At 31.8% G+C, this 17386-nt stretch overlaps 2 protein-coding genes across 4 annotated transcripts in view; one reads left to right on the top strand and one right to left on the bottom strand.

The window, feature by feature from the left end:
• LOC139524153 (F-actin-monooxygenase mical1-like) overlaps positions 1–17386 on the bottom strand; it is a 158820-nt gene that overhangs the window by 96090 nt on the left and 45344 nt on the right. The window lies entirely within an intron of this gene.
• The window catches only part of LOC139524152 (F-actin-monooxygenase mical1-like), a 150707-nt gene that overhangs the window by 129690 nt on the left and 3631 nt on the right, over positions 1–17386 (top strand). The window contains exons 3-18 of one of the 2 annotated variants that reach the window (XM_071318760.1): positions 501–608; positions 1774–1875; positions 4510–4551; positions 5392–5903; positions 6259–6464; positions 7435–7550; positions 8156–8306; positions 8521–8815; positions 10480–10657; positions 11381–11463; positions 12052–12124; positions 12722–12941; positions 14547–14713; positions 15316–15416; positions 15815–16040; positions 16756–16805. In XM_071318760.1, the coding sequence (XP_071174861.1) occupies positions 501–608; positions 1774–1875; positions 4510–4551; positions 5392–5903; positions 6259–6464; positions 7435–7550; positions 8156–8306; positions 8521–8815; positions 10480–10657; positions 11381–11463; positions 12052–12124; positions 12722–12941; positions 14547–14713; positions 15316–15416; positions 15815–16040; positions 16756–16805 (2630 nt within the window). The remainder of the gene's footprint in view (positions 1–500; positions 609–1773; positions 1876–4509; positions 4552–5391; positions 5904–6258; positions 6465–7434; positions 7551–8155; positions 8307–8520; positions 8816–10479; positions 10658–11380; positions 11464–12051; positions 12125–12721; positions 12942–14546; positions 14714–15315; positions 15417–15814; positions 16041–16755; positions 16806–17386) is intronic. The other variant, XM_071318758.1, reaches the window with a different exon arrangement.

Genomic DNA, 17386 nt, shown 5'->3' with positions numbered 1-17386 from the left:
TTCCCATAGAATTCAAGGGAATAAAGATAATTAATTCAAATGTGTACCAATTATGAGGTTGTCTGCATATTGTTATAGCAAAATATTAGATGTGAGACAAAGTTTTTTTGTCGAGTGAGTGCAGCGAATGAGTTCAAATAGGCTTCATTTTGTGTCGAGAAGATTAATAAGATTTAATGTATTTTAGAGCTTCATTCAACATGTATATACGTACTAGACAACACTTTTTTTTAACCTTTTTTTTTCTTTTTTTATTGAATCACATTTCGAAACATGCAAAGTACAGATCTAATTTTGGATTATTCTTTGATGAAACGTCGAAAGCCACTCTCGAAAAACTATTCTGTATTTTTAATCGTGTGCTTCGGTCGTTGAGTTTAAAAGGTTTGACCTCTATACGGAATTATATTTTAAGTTTAGCATATAGTTATTATGAGTAAAATATGTATTTATTTAGTCGAATATATTACTATTTCTAGATAAAATTTTGTTTCTTTTAGGTATTCGTCGCCTTCAAATTTGTCTTATGAAAATAGCGTTGGTGCTAGGCGTAGAAGTTCATACCAAAGTTGAATTTGAAGGCTTGCAGTGTCCACAGAAAAATGGTGGTAAATATTTAGACAATAATTGTTAAGCTCGTCGCTGTTTGCATGTTCAGTTATTTTGGCTTTGGGTATCATTTAAGAGACATCAAATTATGAAATGTACAACTGGTTCAACAAAGTTCATTGATATTATAACATTTAATTATAATATACCACTGGGATTTTTATTTTACCATTTGATTAGTGACTGAATTTTCACTGGAGTTCATTTTTTTTTGTAATTTTTCTATTTTTGACACCAGATGGATACGATTTGCCATACTGAAAATTAAGTAATCATCAACAAATATATGATTACTTTTTCGGGTTTAACTATAAATTTGGTACCTTTTGGATATCAAACGTTCATTTAGGGTTTTGTAGTAGCAAATATTATGGTCGGGAGCATTATTTAAGGTACACTAAATATGCATCTGATGTAATGAAATAGGTACAGGTATTATGATTACTCGTAAAGTTTCAAATACGTTAACTTGTACCAGTTCGATGCACATAGAGTGGAATAAACCAACAGGACATTCGAACTAGTAGGTCGACGATAAGTTAACGACCATGTACACAAAAATGAAAATAGGTGGCTTTTATTTCATGGGTTAGCGACTTTTATTCCGAATGAATGAATAGACCTGTTATTATTTTTATTATAAGTACATGTAGCCCTTCTTCTAATGTTTTTTATGCATATTGTCTTCCTTCGAATATCCTCGATTTACAAATATTAAAAGTGTATAGAAAAGAACAAAACTCCAATTTCCCTGATATACTCTATCAAGGGTATATGATACACTGTCATTTGATTCATTAATGATGGTTATTTGAATCACGAGAATATTCTATAGACTAATATTTCATTTTAACTAAAACAAATAAATTAAAGAAAAAAAATAACTGTTCTCATGAATGACTTCTAGTCTAATATCAATGTGGATGACCAGTATGTGCGTGCATTTATCTCGTTGAAGTAGCAGATAATAATGCTACCTTGCGTGAATGTAGTCCCTTATGCATATCGTAATAATATCGTAACAGAACATATACACCCAAAAATAAAACGGCATCTTCCCATGAAACAAGTTTCCAACACCTAGTTTGAAGTCAGGGTAACAATTTATAGTTATTTTGTTGTCTGTAAACAAATACGATTCTCTCAATGCTCTCTTTGTTGAAGGCACAGGTTGGAAAGCGGTTTGTAAGCCATACAATCACAAGGTTTCCTGTTTTGAATTTGAGGTTTTGGTGGCAGCTACGGGAGCTCGTGATGCTCTTTGTGGTAAGTAGTAAACAACACAATTTTCAAAACTTACATGACTTTTAAAATTTGAATACAAAGCTTATGATATTCAGGCAACATTATTTCACCGCTGTGCAAATTTTATAAATCAATCAAGAACATGAATACGTGTAAGGAAACAGAACTATTTATATGGAACGAAATTGTCTTTATTAAGGTAACACAAATAAAACGGAATTTACATGCTTGATTAACATACATTATGCTTCGAACATTTCGTGCTGCCGACATGCTTTTTATGCCCCACCTACGACAGGAGAAGGGTATTATGTTTTCTAGTCTGTGCGTCCGTTCGTCCGTCCATCAATCTGTCCGTTCGTCCCACTTCAGGTAAAAGTTTTTGGTCAAGGTAGTTTTTGATGAAGTTGAAGTCCAATCAACTCAAAACTTATTTAACATATGCCCGATGATATGATCTTTCTTATTTTAATGCCAAATTAGAGTTTTGACCCCAATTTCACGGTCCACTGAAAATAGAAAATGATAGTGCAAGTTTCAGGTTAAAAATTTTGGTCAAGGTAGTTTTTGATGAAGTTGAAGTCCAATTAACTTGAAACTTAGATGCTTAGTCCACGTGTTCCCTATGATATGATCTTTCTAGTTTTAATGCCAACATTAAAGTTTTAAACCCCAATTTCACGGTCCACTGAACATAGAAAATGATAGTGCGAGTGGGGCATTCTTGTACAATGGACACATTCTTGTTTTAATATACCTTCAACCTGAAAGCTCTAACATAAAGAAATTAACAGCCAAGGATGTATAAATAAGAAGAAACGTGAAGAACTATTCAAGCACAATAATGTATATATTATTTTCTGTTCTTATTGACACGTAGAAGGTCCTAGAATGGCTTTTTTGTAAGGGCAGCACCCGGGCTAGGTAGGTGTCGTTCGGTTATCTGCTAATTTTCCGTCAGTTTTTAAACAGTCGTCTCAATTGAATATATTAGGCATCGTGTTGTTTTGAAACATTTTTAATTTATTTCTCTTAAAGAAATAAAAATACATATTTTATTCGTCGCCAAATAACTTCAGGATACTTCAACGTATTTATATCAATTCTAATACACACTAACAGATGTAAAGAATGACGTTCCTGTGAATAAACATGTTACAAGTTGGTGTTTTAAAGTAAGTTGGGTTTGAAGGTGGAAAAACACAAAAAAAACTCAATGTGGCATGCACTGATACAAGTTTCGTTTTGTTTTTGTTTACGGTCAGTTAACTCATAACAATGTCCCTAAAACTGACAAAATCATGATTTTGAGTGTACATCTTGAAGCCTGGTTTAATGTGTTTCTGGCTAGTGGCATCCATCAATTTAGAGTGGAAATAGAAAATATCTGGTTATTAGGAGAAAAGTTACATTATGCAGAACATTTGGAACATAAAGCTGCTTGGAACTAGTCTCCTATTCACAACATATTTGTACATATGGTTGACATTTCCAAGGAAACTCACTCATTCTAGATCTGCTTCCCTTCTATTAACCGACTTGTTACTCTGCTCAGACTTAGTTAACTACTTATGAAAAAGACGATAGCCGTATCCTGAGTATGTGTATCCTATGAAAATACAAAAATGTTAAACGCGTCATCCTCATTTAGACAGTCTTTCAATATGAACGTTTACATGGACGAGTGTTTTCCCATGGACCTTCTTACTTGTCTACTTTTGTGTTTCAAATGTCTGGTTATGTAAATGTATTTCAGTTGTTTCCTGTAATTAGTTAATACTTCAGCTTTATCATGTACATCTTTTGAATATTCATTTTATTAAATTTACTGTTTGCAAAAGTATAAATTACTCTAAATTATAGGGATTTTCTGGTAACTTAACGGAAAACCCTTGCCGTTTTTGGCACAACCTTTTTGATCTTTTTGTCCTCGATGCTGTTCAACTTTGTACTCGTTTCGGCTTTCAAACTTTTGTATCTGTGCGTCACACATAGGTCTTGTGTGGACAAAATACACTTCTGGCGTATTAAAATTTTGAACTTGTTGCTTTTTGTTGGCTGTTGTTCGTGTGATTCTTTGTCAATTGTATTCTCCAATTTATTTATATTGTAGTCCTGTGTTGTCATTTTGATGTTATATTTCACATGGCCATAAAAGTGCGAGGTTTGGCATGCCACAAAACCAGGTTCAACCCACCATTTTTTCCTTTAAAAATGCCCTGTACCAAGTCAGGAATATGGTCATTGTTATATTATAGTTCGTTTCTGTGTGTATTACATTATAACGTTGTGTCGTTTGTTTTCTCTTATTTTTGAGTGTAAATTCACATTGCGATAAGACGTGTCACGGTACTTGTCTATCCCAAATTCATGTATTTGGTTTTGATGTTATATATATATGTTATATTTGTTATTCTCGTGGGATTTTGTCTATATGTGTTACATTTTAGTGTTATGTCGTTGTTCTCCTCTTATATTTAATGCGTTTCCCTCGGTTTTAGTTTGTTATCCCGATTTTGTTTTTTGTCCATGGATTTATGAGTTTTGAACAGCGGTATACTACTGTTGCCTTTATTTACCCCATCTTCTTATTTCAATTTTAATACTCTAAACAGGAAATGCAGAATTGTGATTGTTGACAAACTTATATTTCAGAATACAAACTTCGATTTGAAAATGGAACAGTCACTAAACAAGGTTATTATATAAGTAATGACTATTGTAAAGTAGATAAATATTCTGTAGATAATATTTTTTTCTTACTGTAAAAAAAAGTAAAAGTCGAAGTAAACTACTGTGGATTCAATTTATTTCTTCTATTCCAATTTGATAAGAAATGAGTTATTTTCGTAGATACATATTTTTGTAGTTTTGCCCAAGTCTGCATATAACATGTATAATACTGCAAACAAATTGTGTTTCGTATTACGATTTATATTGTATATTTGATTTGATTGATTTTAGTGTTTTTAACGCCACTTTTATGCAGCGCTTTTTGTGCTATTTCGTGGCGGTCAGTTTTTATTGGTGAAGGAAGGCGGAGTGCCTGGAGAAAACTACCGACCTTCGATAGCAAAACTGACAATCCTAGTCAATTAGGAATGAAGTCGAGTGCACTTGAACGATCGGGGTTCGAACTCAAAACCTGAGTGTTGACTGGCTAGTGATTACAGTCGTGACTACTTACACCACACGACCACCGAGGCCCATATATCAGATATACGTAAACTGGTCTTTAACGAATACTTGTGAATCCAAGGTACATGTTCTATCAATATGTATCTCATGTTAAATTTGTTGAACGCTTTTAAATAGTATGCATGTACCTCATGGATGAAAACAGTTGAATGCAAACAGATTTACAAGAAGACATTGAAGACTTTACATTCAAGCAAATATGAATGATTAATAAATAGCCAAAACAAGTAATACATTCAAAACTCGGCCTTTCTAGCCTTACAGTTAAGAAAAAAATTTAGAATTATCACAAACTTAACTTAATAAAGTGTTTCTGGGCTGCTTTTTTTTTTGTTATAGGTTTTGAAAGAAAAGAATATCGTGGAAAACTCTCAATTGCAATTACTGCTAACTTCGTAAATTCAAATACTGCTGCTGATATGAAGGCAAAAGAAATCGGAGGAGTTTCTCGTCATTTTAACGAAAAATTATTTACTGATTTGGAGAATAAGAAAGGAATAAAACTGGAAAATATGGTTTACTTCAAGGATGAGACGCACTATTTTGTTATGACACCAACAAAGGCAAGCTTAGTCCGTAGGGGTGTTTTCAAAGCAGATTTACCTGCGTCAAAATTATTGGAAAGAGAAAACATTGACGTACAAAGGCTACTAGCGTATGCAAGAGATGCTGCGAACTTTTGTACTGACAATGCCATGGTTGATATGAGCTTTGCAAAAAATTCTCATGGGATGGATGATGTGGCCATGTTGGATTTTTCATCGAAAGTTGAAGCTGTAAATGCATCACATATAATTGAGAGGAATGGCATAAAGCTGCTGATTGGACTGATTGGGGACAGTCTATTAGAGGTATGTTTCATACTGGTAACATTGCTGCTTTCTATGACATTAATTATATAGTAATGATTTATTGAAATGTGTTATGTGTCTTCGTGCTACCATTAATTCTGTTACCACAATTTCCAAGTAAAAGATCTTAGTTTAGTTTAGTTTGTAATTTCGAATTTGCAAAAACTATATATAACACTATAAGGTATGGGGAAAACTGGATTCAGATTTTTTTTTGTCATCTGCTTGACCACATTTTTTGTTTGTTCTTAAAAATAAACCCCCCCCCCCTTTTTTTTCTTGAAATTAAATGGTCGTTCCCTTAAAGCTAAACAGGAACCAAATTGTAAAATAAAAGCATATGACAATATTTCAGCCCTTTTGGCCACAAGGTACTGGATGTGCACGTGGATTTTTGGGTGCTTTAGATACAGCTTGGATGATCAAGAATTGGAAAAGTATGAAAGAAAAACCTCTTGATATTATAGCCCAGAGAGAAAGCGTTTACAAAGCATTATCCCAGACGACTCAGGACAACATCAGCAAGAAATTCAGTAATTACACTGTCGAACCAAAATCAAGGTAATATAAGGTTATTTTGAATAAAACATGCTTGTTCACAAAATAAAGGCGGGTTATGATAACATGGAGAGTCAATAATTTGTCATAAAATTGCAAAAAGTAAACTCAATATTTAAACCATTGAAAATAATATCAATATTATTATCAAATCAACTGGTTTCTTTAATTTCACGTCTGATGTCACTAAACCTGTTAAAATTGATTATGTTGACGTACGTAACATACAATTGCAGTTTAAGTCATAGAAAAAAAAAGATATATAGATATGTCAAAGGATCTTACCTTAAATATATATAAAGCAGACTAAAATATTTGTAATACACATAATATAGCAAAATATATTTTTATATATTCTTTATTTATTTCGAAACATTAATAACAAGACTCACAAGGAGGCTATTTCATTGGTATTCTGTTTTTTGCTTTGAATTTCCGGGATAAAAGGAAATCCAAAAGCGCTTAGGGTGCGTAAAATGTAAAGGGTTATTTTTATTTTCTAGCGCTCAAATCAACAACTTTGCTGATGGAAATTTAGTCAACCAACAAAACATTCACCGTGTTAATTTTAAAAAATATTATTAAACAACGCTAAAGTGATTTGTGCTATTGTTAAAGGTAGTGTATAACTCAGTCGCAAACAAATATGAGCCATGTATGCATACAGCTTTAAAAAATCGTTTTAAAAATCTAAATACAAAAAATAAGAAGGAGTTTTTTTAAATTCTGTTTATTAACAAGACGGTTTTTTTTTCTTTCAAATCTTAGAGGCCTTATCATATACCCTCATTTTTACGAAATTCTTTTGCTTAAAAGGACACAAACTTTAAAATTGAATAAAGAATGCTTATTGTTGTTTTTTTAAATGGATTCAGTATCTGTACTTTTCCCTTTTTTTATCAGTGTGTTATGGACAAAAAGAATAATAATTTGACAGTAGACAAGGATTAATGACATTTCTATTTTTTCTCAGATATTCAATAATTAATTTGACAGCAGTTACTACTGAAAAGGCAAAGGAGTTTTATGATGATGTGCAAGATGACTTTAGTGAAATTGCTGTTTCTCAAATTAAGACACCGAAACAAAGTTAGTACATGTAACGACTTTGTGTAAAAAGTACGTAAATTCACGAAAAACCTGAACTCCGAGCAAAATTCAAAAAGGAAAGTGCCTAATCAAATGGCAGAATCTTAAGCCCAAACACATCAAACGAATGGATAACAATACTCTTGGTTTACGTTAATTTTGGATTTACCTGTAGAAACTTACTTCATTTACTTTTATTGTTTTTTCTCATATAAAGAAACCATTGATTAAATTGTAACTGTTGCTTGTAAATATAAGGTTCAAAATATATATTTTAACTTATCATGCTTATTTAATGTACTCATAATATTTATCAAATGTACCAGGCTTATAATTTGATACGACAGAAGCCCGTTCCGTCTACATAATATTCATTAGTGTCTGTCATATCAAAAAAGTTAGGAAGCTAAGCAAGTAAAAATTTGATTAGCATTGAACACCCAAATATCCTTAGATTTATTTCAAATACGGCTAAGGTAATCATAAATGGCTTTCAACGTCAACATAAGCATACAATAAGCGCGAAAAATCATTCATATTTTTCTGTGACTTATATCTCCTTATTGCAGACAATAAATATTAATATATAGCTATCTAACGTATAGGTGACGATTCAGTTGATTTACCTGATTTGCTACAATGGTGTCAGAAAGTGCTAGAAAAACACCCAAATATCAAAATAAAGGATCTGACAACGTCCTGGAGAAGTGGATGTGAACTCGGTTGCTTGATTAATGTTTTTCGTCCACATAAAATGTAAGTAAAATAGAATTCAAAATAGTTTCTCTTATGAATTTCTTTTTCTTTTAGATAAACAAGTTATTTCTTTTGTTTCAAAAACGATCAAATGCACTTAAAACATGCAATTTACCACTGGTATTGTATTTTGAAGAAACTTTTTACTCTTGTCATTTTCATTATTTTCACCAAAAGAGCTTACATGACGTATGTTGATATTGCTTTCTTTTAGCAAAATAGAAGATTTGGACCGAACAAATGCATTGAGAACTATGGATATAGTAGTAAACCTTGCAAAACGAGAATTCGGGATATTTCCTATATTAGCGGTTTCAATGATGGTTAACTGTTCGTATGACAATGAGGTCGAAATGGCATCGTATCTTTCCCAGTTTTACCAGCTATTTCATGGAGAACCTATTCCTGAGACGTCCGACAACAGCGTTTTAAGCGATGAAAAGAAAGACATCACAGTAGCAAGTATTGTAAAACCCAGGCCAAGTAGAGTTCAGATACCTGAGGAAAAAGTATGAAAATAGTAGAGTTTGTTTCTTCGTATTTTCGTTTGTAGTTATTTCAAGTATATCAAGATAAAGACACAAACTTGCCAATTTCTAGATAATTTTCAATACGGCAATACCGTCTTTACAACAGTATTGTTTGTTTGCTGAAAAGTAATAGAATATAGATATAAATCAATTCATATTTAACTAAATCATATGTAATTTCTAAACACTGAAAACAACATAAAAAAGGTATTACGCCCACACCTTTTCAAAAACCCGCCATCCCTTTATATACTAGTCAACAAAAGAAACGGTACACGACTTTGGAATAAAATTTATCAAAAAGTATTAGATATAAAACAAAATGAAATACACTATTTCAAAAAGCTTTCATTTGCAATGTATGCACATATGATAATGTAAATCAAAACATGTCGAAAAGTAATAAAATTCCGTGTAAAAACCATATAGGGTGCAAATTATTTTTGTGGATAGTTGGATAAAAAATTGACACACAATTTTGTAAGTACTAAATTAATTTTCAAATTTGTTTTAAAATATTCAAAATGCTAATCAAGTTATGTTCATATTGTAACTAATGGGTTGTAATATTTTTATTTATTTTTTTGGGTAAAAAAAATGTTTTTTGAAATCTCAAACAATGCAAAAAAAAAGAAAAAAAATGTTTTCGTCTCTAATCAATGCTTTAGATATGAAAACAACACACTGTAAATTTGGAACCTTTCGGATTAGTTTTATGATTGTTAAAAAAAAATTTCACTTTACACATATTGTCTATGGTAAATCAATGGATAGTGTATACATTTTAACGATTTCTTGTGGGGCCGAACTTTGCTTTACAAATAAACAAAGAAACTGTACGATTTTTAAAAAAGAATTGATGGCAAACATTGTCTTAATATTTAAATGAGAGATTGGCATCATTAGTTGGAACTTTTGTTTATAGAATTGTCGTTTTATGTAAATTTTATCAAACAAACAAAAATTTCGCCAAATTAAGTCATGAAAGCAAAAAAATAAATTTTAACTGATTTATATTTCCATGGTCATTAAGTATTACTACCCTTAACATTGGTCCTATAAACGGATGACTTCATCTTGACATTTGTAAAAAAAAGTCGTGTATCGTTTATTTTGTTGACTAGTATATGGTGTCCATGACTTCTATATCCCAGGTCACTGTCTCTGTTTCTAACAATATTACCGTTACTAATCAAACTGAACTATATGCATTTTGCCAGTTACTGAAATTTCAGTAAGATAAGTAAATTAAAAAGATAAAGAGCTGACAAATCTCTTAAAAAATACAGCTCAACCTGGACAGCGAATTCAAGCGTTAAAATTCAAATAAAAAAGAGATATCAGGTAGTAACAGTAACCACAACAAAGTAAGTACAAATGTACAATGCGTCTAAATATCACCATGTATTTTTTAATATACGGTGAAAACCCTATATTGTATTCCGAGAGAAAGTTTTCAACAGACTACTTTCTTTGTCCGTATTCTGTTTGACTCTGATAGACTACAAGGGTGAATAAAGTACCCGTATGTTGATACAGAGGTAACCGCCTACAAGTTTAAAAGTATCAAACAACAAAACAATTTTTCTCAACTCTACAATAAGTCCTGTATCAGATGTTTTTAATACTATATCATGTTACAGATAGAAACTGATGAAAACCTCAATGATATTTGCTACCTCTGCAAGAGAGTGTTATTCTTCCTGGAGAAACTTAGTGTTGAAAATGTGTTTTGTCATCGACGTTGTCTGAAATGTGAAAAATGTAATTGTGAATTGAATCTCGGAAATTATAGAACACAGAAATCCTATAAAGGAAGAGGTAAACTTAATTTTGTAAGATGCTTAGGGTAATCATTATTTTTTTTAATTGATACAAAAGTATTGATAAAGGAGATTGACTGTATTCCATTTTACAGTAAATTAACTCAAATATTTTGTGTTGAACAGTTTGTGAGTAGACAGCGTACTGAAATGTGTTTATGACTTTTGAAGAGCGACATTGAGTCAGAATAAGTTCTTAACTATGTAACATCTATCATAGTGTGTATTAAAAGTTAAGTTACAATCCAAAATATAGAGCAGCAATCACAAAGTCCTTATACTTCCTAAATAAGGTTCCAAAATACGAAACTGTAGAGCATAAATAACCGACAATTTGGAAAAAAATGACCCTAGATATGGTAGACGCACACAACTTCAGCATAGATACCCATATGACTATCAAAGGACTCGAAATTTTAAGTCGATGGACAATATTAAATTTTTCTGCACAAAAAGTTTTGATCATGTAAATACGACTTCATATTTCCTTTTACTACTTTGTGCAAGGTTTCTGATAATTTTCAGTGATAATGTTGTCAACATAGTTAAAAAAAATAAGGAAGTGTACTGTTCATTAGCATGTTAACAGGTTTCAGGGCTGATATTCTATGCACTCCCTTTGGTCATTCGTGAAACTATTAACATTTTCCGTTATTTTCCATTTGAATAGAGAGATGACAACTATACGCAATTTTTTTTTATCAAAATCTTTTTATTGCAGTGAGATTTTTCTGCATTAAGCATGCTGGTCCTAACGCCAAGTTAACACAGTCCATCAGAATACGACCACAACTAGTCTTGAAAGTAAGATACACTCTTACTTTGTAAAATGAATAATACAAATCGTGAATGTAAAGTTTTTATTTTAAATGTTCATTAAATATGTATATTTTCCATCAATACATCAAATATCTATTTTTATGTGTCATTATCAAAATAGTGTAAAATCACGCAATCCTTTAGGGCAACTGGAATATAAGAAAAGTGAAGGATGAACAAAGACAAACCAACGAAACAAGAAAAGCATAAACAATATCATAAACATATAGATTTTATAGGCAACGAGGGAGAGAACACTTACCGATTAATCAGAAGGGAACTCGTATAAGATGTTTAAATACACGTTCCTGGTCATGAGTACTATTACTGCATGCATCAGTACAGTCAAATCAAAGTCAAACCATTGAAATTAACAATTATCATAATGATATATATGACTTTGACATGTCAGCTTTAAAAAAAACTTTCAAGATAAGTCACAACATTCCTCTTTAAAACAAATGGCAAGCAGGGTATACTTTTTATTCTGCATACTGTATAAAAAGATGGTTTCAAGTACGAAAAACACCTAGGTTTAAGTGATTTGTATCAAATTGTTAATATTTCATACAGGCAATGGATGACCATAAACCTTCAAAAGACGCACCTAATAGAACAAATACAGACAGTGTACAGCATATTTCAGGTAAGTATCCAATGACTCTTTCTCATACAAAATGTAATATTTTAATTGCCTTTGAAGTAGAAGCCGCTATGTAAATTAAAATGTTTTCAAATAGACAAAATCATAAGTCAGGAATGAAAAGTTACAGAGTGCTTATATTCCGTCAAATATAAATAAATAAATAAGTAACATAAGCTTTTTTTTTGTGCTTGTCTACCTTTCAGGGCAAAATTATATCCAGGAAATACAGTACATAACATGCATCATGTTACAGTGCAGCACTGGAAATAATATGCGTAATAAAAGGTTAATCATCAGAGTTGTTCTAACAATTTACGTCCAATACAACCCTATAGTAAAATAATTTATTGAAAAATGGTTGTTGACAAATCAATCATCTCTGTAGCTATAAAAAAATAAAAATTCAAACATGATGGCCATTCTATTTTAAAATGATTTAAAACTAATTTTATAAACCACTACTACGGATCTACTTTCATCAACACCTCCTTACTCCTAACAGCTACCTTATGGTAATAGGTGTGAGGAAGTCGGGGACAAATTCTTCTAGCGTTGTCATATATGAATCAGTAGTCTTTGGTAATTGTATTGTTTCAGACAAACCAAGAATTCCTACCAGGCCAGATTTCTTAGCAAGGAGAGTTACTTCAGCATCAATACGCAGAATAGACTTCTACAATAGCGGAGATGATGTAAAGGAAGTCGTTCCAGAAGACACTATATTTGAGCATAATTTTGGAGCATCTGTTCGAGGTGGATTAAAAGCATTAACCCTAAAGCTACCACAATCTGATGAAAAACTAAATAACTCGTCAAGGTATGTATGATTTGCATATCATATTTAAAGTGACAGTGTAGCTCACTGAATAAAACAGATTTTTGTAATTACACGACTTTGTGTTTGCGAATGTCGTCACAAAATGCGAGAGACAGTAATGCTTATCTGGCGGCAACAAAACTGTCACAATCACGTAACTAAATATATGAATAGATATTTGTATTCAACAAAGTTATATGGAGGGAAATATATTTCTATTGTGGAAATGAAGCTTCCAAGTCTGAAATAGCAATTTTAATCAGCGGAAGTGTTCAATTAGTTTTTATTAAGGATAAAAGGAGAAGACAAAGTTATCATTAAGATAACGAAAACAATTAACATATCGATCCGTAGTTATATGTTGGAAATATGCTATATTAAAGTTACACAACATTAAACAACTATGCCATAGCCTTTTAAACAGCGGTATACTATTGTTACATCCCAGCTCCTTTGTTCTACCAGGGGTGATCTGAGCCGGATCATCCCTACCAGATCACCCCAACTTGAGTTTCTCTGTTTTGCACGCTTTCCTTTGTTTTGAAACATTTTGGCGGGAATGGCTTATCCACAATAAAACTAAGAAATAGTTATTAAGAAAATACACACTTTCAAAGTTTATGTAACAAGAATCCATTGTCTTTACTAGGATTCGAACTCAAGACCTTTAGCATATCAACCCACGACGCATACCCATACACCAGGACGACTGGATATTAACTCACAGTAATTTAACATATTTAAAGTGGGGCGAGTATGCAGACCTTTATTCAGTGTGATTTCAACCTTTTTCATAAATAAGGCGAGTTGTCAGACTGATTGTTCAATGGGATTTTAACCTCTTCATAAATGGGGCTAGTTGTTAAACAAGAGTGGGCGATTTTTTAGAAAGTGGCGATTTAGTGTGGGCTGATTGGCCAATGGGACGAGTTTACATTGTTTTATATCTAAACATCGTGTTATAAAGGGTATACATTATATAGTAATATAAAAAGTATATTGTTATGGTTGTGTGGCGTTCTAAACTAGATTTTATGAACTGTAAATGTGTTTTTCGTCTAATCTAAAACGACTGGAATGTAAAATAGTTATCCCATTCGGACTTGGTGTGTCAGTGTCAGATAACCCTCTGGACTCCGTCCATCGGGGTGATATGACAATGACACACCATGTCCTCATGGGATAACTATTACTTGCCTTGATTTATTAAATTCATGCCCTGGCTTCCTTGTAAGTGTACAGTAATTTCTAATATAAAAAAAACCTGATATATCATATCAACTGCCGGAAAATCATTATATGTTCAGACAGCATATCGACCCTAGTTTTATTGAATTTTTGATATTTCCAAAAATGACTTGTGATCTCAATGCTCTTCAACTTTGCACTTTATTTGGCTTTTTTTACTTTTTTGGATTCGAGGGTCACTGATGAGTCTTTTATAGACGAAACGCGCGTCTGGCGTATATACAAAATTTAGTCCTGGTATCTATGATGAGTTTATTGTTAAGTTTAAACGGTTGTACGAGTCTTTTTTATAAAATGTGTAGGTCTCTTAGATTTTGAATGCGACATGTTGAATAACTAATGTGGCATATATTTCAGTGAGGACAGTGACGACGATATAGAGGAAAAGCTTGAAGCTACTTTAGGACAACATATTGATAAAAATATGACAGTTAAAGATGCTTCAGAGTTCTGGCAAACTTTGAAAAGAAAATCAAAGACACGCAGCGTTTCTAGACATAAGCCGGAAATATCTGCTGAAAATGGTATAAAAATTGTTTTACAATTATTATAAAATGAACTAAAGGCGACATTGTGTAAACGTCAATAACACTATTTCTATTGTTTAACTAACTTAAAACCCAGGTTTAACGCATTTTTTATTTCTTTTGAAAAGTACATATATCCGGTCAGGAATTTGACAGTTGCTTTTATTTTTCCGTTGATTGATAGTGTTTGGTATTTGTGTTGTACTCTTTTCCTTCGACATAAAAAAAAGCAAAAAAAAAAACGCTTTTGTTTTATACTACTGCAATTTGATCTAGGATTAGTGTATCAAATATTCGTATCGGTTTTCTTTAAATTTTCATACATCGGAAAACATCTCATCATTTGTCCATAGCGAGTTCACCACTACGTGCAGCTGCTATACAAATTGACACCATCAATGGTCTTTTCACTAAGCACCAACATTGTGTAATGCGCCAAAAAACCATTGTTTTGTACTAGCATGATACAGATATATTGATGCATTTTGTTGTGTATAATACTATGGGTTCAAAAAGTTTATGACAAAAATATATTAACTTTTGGCATGGTCAAATAGGTTTTATCTACGCAGCATATTTTTTAAACTGATTAATTTTAGATTCATCGCCAATTGAAAGTAAAGCTAGAGTTACTCTACGACAAAATGCTTCAGCCAAGGAACATTCAACAATAGAAGAATTGCAAGAAGAGGACAACGATGTAAGATAAGGATTAATAAAATCAATATAAGCTTATTAAACATAGTAGAATATATAGATAGCGTTTTTTTTTTAATTTTGTTGAGGGTATTCGATACAGGTACAGAAGGGGGTTTGGAAGTAATAACGTTGCTAACTTTTTAAAAATTAGATATATTTACAACAAATTAATGCCTTTTTTTAAATTTATTTAAAATTAATTATTTTAACAGAACGGTTACACACATTTATAGCATACATGTTTTAAAAAAATATCTTAAATGATCCCCAGAAATCTGTTGGTGTTTATCTTTTGAAATAAACAAATGAGGTACATTTATGTCTTATGATTGAAATATCAATAAGCAAATATTGTTGAATTTTTATGTGTATACCTACTGTTTTTTTCTTGCATTCAAGGATTTGGAAAGTACAATTCGTGCTGCTCCAGAAGTGACAACTAACTGGTCTAATGTTAACCTACCTGATGACAAGCAGCATACACAAAGCAGAAATTCAAGTGAAAAAAACGAAATGTTTGAAAGAGCCATTAAAGACCTGAAAAGAGAATCCAAAGAGCTTGAAGATAAAAGATCTAATTTTTCAGTAACTTGTTTCCAACCACAAGATAAAGGCATTGAAAAAGGTAACTATGTCCCTTTTATTCTAGGTTTTTTGGATACTGTTTAATTGATGTATACTCCCTAAATCTTTACTTTTCATATATACCGTATACAATCATCGGTGAAACTGTGGCAGAGCAAATAAATATGTAAGGTTAAAAATGGACAGGAATTCCAAGATGGAATGTTAATGGTACTAGTCCACATGTACGAATAAAATGAAATAAAAATAAATCTCTTCATTACAAATATTTTTTTTTTTGTAGCGATTCTAATTATGATTTGAAGTAAAAGGAACTGTACTTTATTGAGATTACGTCATCGTTACAAGTAACCGGATGTTATATTTCGCAAACCACTTAGCGAAAGGGTCATGGGCTGCTCCAATTTATGGAGTATATAAATATACAACTTCCTGGTCATTCGAATGAAAGAATTTATATTGAATGATAATGGTTTAAGTTATTTAGTCTGGGATGCCAGGTCATTCGAAAGAAAGTATTAATATTGAATGGCTATAGGAAGATGTAGTGTGAGTGCCAATGAGACAACTCTCCAAATAACAATTTATAAAAGTAAACCATGATAGGTCAATGTACGACCTTCAAATATTGAATGATAAAGATTTAAGTTATTGAGTCTGGGATGCCAAACTATTTAAAAAAATTGAGAAATTAAAAGTCAAATTATCCATTACCTAAGCTTGTTTCACATCACATTTTGGTATTTTCAATTCAGATCCTGGAGAATTTCAACCCGAAAAAGTCTTCGGTCGAAACAGACCACAGGTACGTACATAAGGACAAAGTATTAGTCAACCAGTTAGGTAAAAGAAACACAATAGAAAGTATGTGATGTATCGAAAACATCAAACCGATGAAAAAGGGGATACCGGGGAGTGTTTTGTTATCAATGAATATGTTAAAAAAAGTACCTTGTGATAGTTTTCATATTTCGGAGGAATATTTATTTTTTTCAGCATTACATGTAGTGTTTCTTTTATCTATTGTTTAGTATTTTGATGATTGAAGAATTGTCTACAAAAGACTCATCAGTGACGCTCGAATCTAAAGAAGGGTGATTTCAAGTTTTAAACTATTTGAAATATTAATCCCACTTTGTGAAATATACATAGGTTGGTACCAAGATATCATGTATGTATAAGGTGTTAAAAAATCGAAACTTGAATTAAACTTCTACTTACATATACGCTTTTCATCGACATTTTAATCACTAGATTATAAAACTATTAATTGTTAAAAGGAACACTATTTATAGGAATTTATTTAAAAGATGTTTTAATACCGTTTACAAAGCATTTCAGAGTTTTAACTTTTGAAGTGGGAGGTTCGGTTAGCCATAACACCAG

This window comes from Mytilus edulis, chromosome 5, assembly GCF_963676685.1.
Source record: "Mytilus edulis chromosome 5, xbMytEdul2.2, whole genome shotgun sequence".
Classification (NCBI taxonomy): Eukaryota; Metazoa; Mollusca; class Bivalvia; order Mytilida; family Mytilidae; genus Mytilus; species Mytilus edulis.
The sequence above is the reverse complement of the archived record's forward strand: the minus strand, read 5'-3'. Positions and strand labels throughout refer to the sequence as shown.